Source organism: Sinocyclocheilus rhinocerous, unplaced genomic scaffold, assembly GCF_001515625.1.
Source record: "Sinocyclocheilus rhinocerous isolate Xijiao unplaced genomic scaffold, SAMN03320098_v1.1 scaffold789, whole genome shotgun sequence".
Classification (NCBI taxonomy): domain Eukaryota; kingdom Metazoa; phylum Chordata; class Actinopteri; order Cypriniformes; family Cyprinidae; genus Sinocyclocheilus; species Sinocyclocheilus rhinocerous.
Genome location: NW_015667306.1, coordinates 2,403,137 through 2,410,900, shown reverse-complemented (window position 1 = coordinate 2,410,900; position 7,764 = coordinate 2,403,137). Strand labels below are relative to the sequence as shown.

Sequence of the window (7,764 nt, the reverse complement as noted above, 5' to 3'; positions counted from 1 at the left end):
TGGTGCTGTCGGTGCTGTCACAACAACCTGGAGCTCAACACGCTCAAAACAGTGGAGATGATTGTGGACTACCCCCCTGCCAACTGAGGAAGTTCAACCTGCCACAAGAGCTGCTCACACAGTTCTACTCAGCTGTCATTGAGTCTGTCCTGTGTTCATCTATAACTGTTTGGTTTGGCTCAGCTACCAAATCAGACATCAGGAGACTACAACGGACAGTCAGGACAGCTGAGAGGATTATTGGTGCCCCCTGCCTAACCTCCAAGAACTTTACACCTCCAGTCAGGAAAAGGGCAGGTAAAAACACTCTGGACCCCAGAGTGATACAGTATATATATATATATATATATATATATACACACATATACAGTATATATATATATATAACTAGATCTCATATTATTGCATTAAATATAGAAAGCAACAATGTAATGTAAAATAAAGCTCACCACACATAAGCATGCAAAAAGTATCCCAGTCAAACCACAAACACACTGCCAAAACCTCATATAATGTTTGTGTATGGGATAAAGTTTGGGGTGGGGCTGGAGAATGTCCTTTTCAGGCTTTTTTTTTCATTCCAGATGTATTAGTTTATCCTGTAATGGACAGATGGTCATATTAACAACACACACTCTGAGAGATCAGCAGAAGGACACTGTCGCTATAGGACAGTTTCACATGAAAGGACTGTGAGTGACATTACAGTGCTCCAACTAACGTCTTCATCCACTCATAAAACAGCATGTATCCTTCCATACATTCACAAACCATCAAAAATTCATTCAAGATTACTTCACAGGGCTGTGAATTACATTGAAGACTTGCAGAAGGAGAGACATCTATCTATCTATCTATCTATCTATCTATCGTCTGTTTGTAAGGCCTATGCACAATGATGTGCACTGGCAAGGTGAAGTAGTTAAATTTTGGTCTTTTTCTCACAGAATGTTATTACAGAACTTGAAATATTGCACACAAATTACGTTTTTTTAAAGCTTGAAAGCATCCCCACTCATTGTAACTAGCCTACATAAAAAGGATACAATTCCTTTTTTTCTACGAAGCTTCAGAATTTCTCCTTTTGTGTTCCACAGTGAAAAGAAATTCATATGGGTTTGGACTGGAACAACTTAAGAGGACATAAAAGACAGAAATTTAATTTTTTGGTGAACTGTTCCTTAAATCTCAGACTGACGAGCACTTCTCTGACAGATTGCATGTCATTTTGAAATGAAACAGACATCTGTGGAGATTGTCAAAGATAAGGGAAATACAAGGTCAGATTATTCAGTTAAGCTCTTTTATAAGCTCCTCACCTTCCCAGAAAGCACTCTGAGTGACACTGCCCATAGTGTTCTAGGGACTATTTTTTAGATATACAGCATTAGAGTAACCAAATTTTGATGAAAGTGCTGCCGAAAACTACACATAGGAGATTGTAACAATAGTCCCACTGAAGGCGAGCATGATGAACCCATGTGCAGCTTTAGCCTAATTAATAAACCAAAACAGAACAAACCAACAAACACATGAACTAAACTAGATCTTGACATGACCATGAACAAAACTCAGGTTACACAGTACAAAGCTAGACAAGACACAATGGCGACATGAGGGCCATATATATCAAATAAAAGGGGTCACATGACATAATCCAACCAATCAGAACAAGACACATGAACTAGAAAACCATTCAGAACATGACACATAGCACAAAGGAACCAATAGCAGGATCACATGAGGGCAAGGGAAACACATGACATAACAGGAACCATGACTATGATAAAAAAAACAAAAGACATGAAAACAATGAACATGAAACAAAACCTAAACAAATGTTATATATTCCCCCCTCTAAGGGTGGCACCTGCTGCCCTAGTGAAACACCCACCCTGAAACCAAACAAAAGAGTCCAGGAGGGTGGTGGAGTGGAGGTGGTCTAGGGGGTGAGGTGGAGGGCCAGGCCCGTGAAGCAGAAATGGACCATGGCATGGATTGTGGAGCAGTGGCAGGCCTGGACCGTGGAGTAGTCAGCAAGACCATGGGCCATGGAGCAAGGGTAGGTCTAGACGTGGAGCAGTGGGCAAGACCATGGGCTGTGAAGCAGTGCTGGACCTGGTCCGTGGAGCAATGGCAGGTCTGAAACATGGAGCAGAGGTGGGCCTGGACCGTGGAGCAATGAAGGAAACCATGGACTGTGGAGCAGAGGTGGGCCTGAACCGTGGAGTAGTGGCAGAGACCATGGTGAAGCCGGCAGAGCAGCAAGCCAGGGCGAAGCCGAAGACCACCAGGGCGGAGCAGGCGGGACCGAGGATCCCCACGGTGGAGCAGATGACCACCAGAGTGGAGCCAGCAGAGCAGGAAGCCAGAGTGGAGCAGGCAACCAAGGTGAAGCCTGCGGAGCAGAAGACCACCACAGGTCAGGAGGCCATGGTGGAGCAGTGACATGGACAGACCACCAGAGTAACCTTGAACAGTCTCAGTGGCAGTAACATGACAGGCAGAGAGTTCAAGAGCGGCCTCCATGGCGATGACAGGCAGAGTGTTCAAAGATGGCCTCCATGGCCGTGGCAGAACAGGCAGAGAGTTCAGGGATGGCCTCCTTGGCCATGACAGGACAGGCAGAGAGTTCAGGGAAGGTCTCCTTGGCCGTGACAGGACAGGCAGAGAGTTCAGGGAAGGCCTCCTTGGCCGTGACAGGGCTGACTGTGAGTTCAGAGATGGCCTCCCTGGCTGTGACAGGGCAGACTCCGAGTTCAGGGACAGCCTCTTTAGCCGTGACAGGACTGGCAGAGGGTTTATGTTTGACCACTGTGGTCAAAACAGGACAGGCAGGAAACTCACAGGTTGGCGCCAACACAGGACTGAGCTCAGGGGCTAGAGCAGGCTCTGGAACAGATTCATGGATAGGGGCAGGCTCTGGAGCAGACTCATGGACTGGAGCGCAGTGTACAGCCCAAACACACAAAATGGCAAGCGCCATCATGGGCAGTACAGCTGATGGAGGGAGGACCTCTGGGTTGGACAGCACTGAGGCCATGGAGTTTGAGTGCGTTGAGGCCACCGGGGTGCCAGCCGCTCATACCGACATAATTGGTGGATCCATTACACTGGCCATTTGTCTTATCTGTCTTGGCCCAAGCTCCGCATACGCAGGAGTTTGTGTCCTACAGTCCCCCAGAAAAAAAATTCTTAGGGGGAATTTCCATGGTGGCCGTGGCGTGACGGGTTCTGCCGTGGCGGCCATCTTGGCTGATGACTCAAGCGTGGCAGCCATGACGTGGTGAGGCCCTGGCTTGGCAAGCATGATGTGAGCAGCCCCTGGCATGGCAAGCATGACTTGCAAGCTTGGTGGGTACTGTGGGATTGCAGGGCTCCTCATCCGCACTTCCCACAGTAAATGATGAGCCACATAACAGCATGGCATAAACTACTGGGGGTGTGCACCCGACTTTGGAAGACAGCATTCACATCAACCAAACGTACCAAACTCTGATGTCAATAAAACCCATGTGCGCACCAAAAGTGCTAGTGTGAAAGCACCCTTTATTAATAAACCAAAATGTGATACAAAACATGAACTAAACTAGATCTTGACAAGACCATGAACAAAACTCACCAACAGCAGGTTACACAGTACAAAGCTAGACAAGACACAATGGCAACATGAGGGCTATATATATCAAATAAAAGGGGTCACATGACATAATCCAACCAATCAGAACAAGACACATGAACTAGAAAACCAATCAGAACATGACACATAGCACAAAGAAACCAATAGCAGGATCACATGAGGGCAAGGGAAACACATGACATGACAGGAACCATGACTATGATAAAAAAAAACAAAAATAAATAAAGACATATGAACACGAAACAATGAACACGAAACAAAACCCAAACCTACGTTACAGAGATATAAACTCCGTCTGCACCTATTTTCACACTTCCTCTGCAGCCAGAAGTACCACTTCATGATTACAAAAGATAACATGCCACTTACACATGATTGAATATAATCAGCATGGCTGATTCTTCAAAGTGAGCACAAGGCCGGTTCAAACACTCTAAACACACCACATCATTATCCCTTACATAGAGCACAATGTATTTGAACTCAAGGAGGAAACCATTTTCAAGCACCAATGTAATTACACCTCTGAATTAAACTACTTATCCACTAAATGTGCATTTATGTATTCTAAACATTTAGTTTAAGCTGCTGAGATTAGGAATACTCAGAGGTGCTCATTCATAGCTCAGGAGATTTTGAGTTCTCATTTATATTTCATTTAACTTTGTTTCAGATCTTTCTCCAAAATTCCATGGGAGAACTAAAATAAACACAAATGAGACACCTGTGGAGTGTGGACAAACGGTAAGAATATAGCGCCATAAAATGAATGTGGGGAGAATTAGCCAGACAATCCTGTGCTGAGGCAGTTTGATAAGAATTTTTTTTTTATTCCAGATTTTGCATGTCTAAGCAAATCTGAGTGATTTTTGTTTAGTTCTCTTCTGCAAACTGGAGATATGAGATTACTCTGGTCCGTTTCGCAGGAGAAGCAGGGGTCTTCGTTTGCTCTCCATTGGATCTCATTGGTGTCTCAGAGAAACAAATGAGATATTCAAGAGATCTTTTTATTTATTTATCTATAATATGGGTCAGTCAAAAGAGTTCTCCCACACAAATTCCTGAATGCACACCAGAAGGAAACTTCAAGTTAGACCTGATGAGAATCCAATGACATATTCATGAAAGAAATCTCGATCTCAATTAGGCCTGTCGCAATAATCAATATATCGACTTATCGCGCAATATATGTACATGACCTCAATCATTTTTGGTGACGCAATATATCGCCCATTATAAATTAATGTCACCATTCCACTTGCGCCTGTGTCTTTTGCAGCTTCTCGTACATAACGTGGTGTAGTTGGTGCTAGTTCAAATTTAAAAAATGCTTCTACAAAAAGAGTTTCATCTGCAGATATGGTCTTGTTTAGGGATCTGTGCCTTTGTGCATACGGACATCTGACTGCTAAGTAGTGATTGTGTTTTTCAGCAATAGTGTGCACCCTTCATTTACAGAGAAAAGAAGGTCAGGGAAAAATCTGTAGATGGAAAAGTCTCCATACGAGTTCTTTGTGCATTTTTATTTTTATCTACTTGTTACTTTTCACTTTTTGTTAGAAAATGTTTATTTACTGTTTATTCAGGGTTTTTTTAAGGTATCTAATATTTGATACTTAATTTCCATGATCTAAATATTCTTAAAAAATAAAAGTTTGTTGTCATTTGGAAGTGTGTAGGCCTTCTTGCATTATTATGCTGTTACATTATGATTATATATTCAGTGGCATAAAATGGTCTTTAAAATGACAATAATATCGCTTATCGCAATTATTTCTGGGGCAATATATCGCACAACAAAAAGTTGTTATCGTGACAAGCCTAATCTCAATATACATACAATCAGTTATATTGTGTTTGATGGTTTGCTAGATACAAATGTGTCATTTTTATTAGTTATGACATGCTAAAAAGATCTGTATATTGTCTTCTGACTTAACTATACAGCAATTGTTGTAACTTTTCATGAATCCTACACTCTGGCTATCATGGCATTATGTAATAAGTATGTAATAGCCTAGCAATATTTTTTAAATGCATGTGTACCAAATTAAACTTTGTACATATCTAATATCTATGTAGCTAAAAAGTACATATCTAATTCGCTACTGAAGATATACTCTATACAATTACAGACTAGCAGAATTAGAAAAGAAACCTAAAACCCTTTATTTTGGGCTTATAAGCTCTTAATAAGTCAAGTCAAGACACCTTTATTTGTATAGCGCTGTATACAATACTGGTTGTGTCAAAGCAGCAGTAAAGTCTAAATAACAGTAAAGCAAACATTTTTAACCAAGAAGGATTGCTTTTCCAACGCCACACTCTTGTAATTCGCCTTAAGGTGCTGCTAACGCCACATGTAAACGATGTTTGCAAACAATGAACCTGTTACACGGAGGGAACAACATTACTTACTTGAATCTCCCTTGGCAGTGTTGACATTGATCCCCAGCCCATCCGCGTTCACAGACGCAAGTTCCATTGATACATCTTCCAAAGATGCAGTTTTTATCACAGGTTTTAGAATAGGATCCTTCAGTGCACACTAACAGGTAAAACACCATAAAAGTGAACAGGTACGTCCTGAGCTCCTGAATCCTCCATAGGAAACACCTCGTGGAGAAGCGTGGAGACATTCTTCTTCTGCCAAAATCCATCCTCCTGATCTCCTCTGATCTAAGCATAGAGATGAGGTTACAGCCTTCATTAGACTTTAGCTTTTAAACTGTGAATTCTCCACTCCTCGTAGTTTTGTTACAATTTGTAGTTTGTTGTCATACAATGCATGAATTTATTAACGTTATATCCCATATGTAACGTAACTTTCTCCAGTCTGCTCCGAGTTCTCGAGGTAAAGCATCCACCGGCGCGTCATTCCCCAAAAAAGCCTTGTTGTCCAAAACCGCCTCATTTATATCATTCCAGAAATAGCGACATTTGAGATACAGATGTGCAGTTATTTTCGTAAACTGTGCCTCCACAGTCGCAAAAATAACAGCATGATTTCAGCATGACTTCTCAAACAATAAGCCGTGCTGATGTTGCCATTTCGCCTTTGTTTCTCTCAGAGATGCACTCGGAGGGGAATGACAGCGCAACACCCATCCAAAACAATGTGCAGTTCCCCGCTGCTGCTGCTGAGCTCAGAGCCGACGAATCTCACTACGGGAAAGGTTTGGCTTATGAATATTAAGTAGATTACGCTGACGTTGCTTGATAACTTTCCTGTAGCGTCCAATCGGTCACGTGACTCAATTAATATTCAAGAGCCAATCCTTTATCATAGTAGGATAGGAAACTCCTAGTCGTTTTACATTTAAACCAATAGCGCCCTATTAATTTGTGCAGAACACCGCGTCAAGCGGGTCATCATAAAAGTTGTGGTTTCGAGCATTACAGATATTTTTTGGGGAGGTACGGAAGCTTTAAGAGGCCATGCATTTTTTGGCTTGTTTTGTCAAAGTCACAACTTAAAGGGATATTCCACCCAAAAATGAAAATTCTGTCATAATTTACTCTCCTCATGTTGTTCCAAACTGTATGTTTTATTTCTTCTGCGGACTACAAGAAGATTTTGTCAATATTTTCATGATCTCAATATAAACGTTTTCTCTCTCTCTCTCTCTCTCTCTCTCTTTCACTTACGGTGCGAGGTTTGTTGTTGTTTGCTTTAGTGTTATGATGTGATTATTTGTTGGAGATGTTTCTCTGTTTTCTGTGTATTAAAGTTTTTTCAAAATTCAAATTCTCTCTCTCTCTCTCACTCTCTCTCTTTTCTTTTTATTTAGCCTATCTAGAGCAGTGTTATTTATTATTAGCAATGTGCTATGTAAGGGATAATGTACATCCAGCCGGTTGTTATCTCAGAATAAACCCCGACAGGGTGATCGCGGAGGGGTCTTGTACCAGCCTGAAGAGGTTTATTCTGAGATAACCACCGGCTGGATGTACATTATCCCCTTTATTACACGGCTACTTGCCACATAAGTAAATAATTAGACGCGAAATATTGATTTGAGTTGAAATATTTGAACGCAAAGCTTCTGTGAAGACAGCAGTTGCGAGCAAGTGGCAAATTCAAACTAGACGGACATTTAAAGGGAACGGTGCAGTCAAAACAC

General features: G+C 41.9%; 1 protein-coding gene across 1 annotated transcript in view; it reads right to left on the bottom strand.

Annotated features, from left to right (window-relative positions):
- The window catches only part of LOC107733678 (attractin-like protein 1), a 236,417-nt gene extending 229,681 nt beyond the window's left edge, over positions 1-6,736 (bottom strand). The window contains exon 1 of the mRNA XM_016545408.1: positions 6,059-6,736. Coding sequence (XP_016400894.1) covers positions 6,059-6,327 — 269 coding nt within the window. The 5' untranslated portion in view covers positions 6,328-6,736. The remainder of the gene's footprint in view (positions 1-6,058) is intronic.
- Between the last annotated feature and the right edge of the window lie 1,028 nt (positions 6,737-7,764).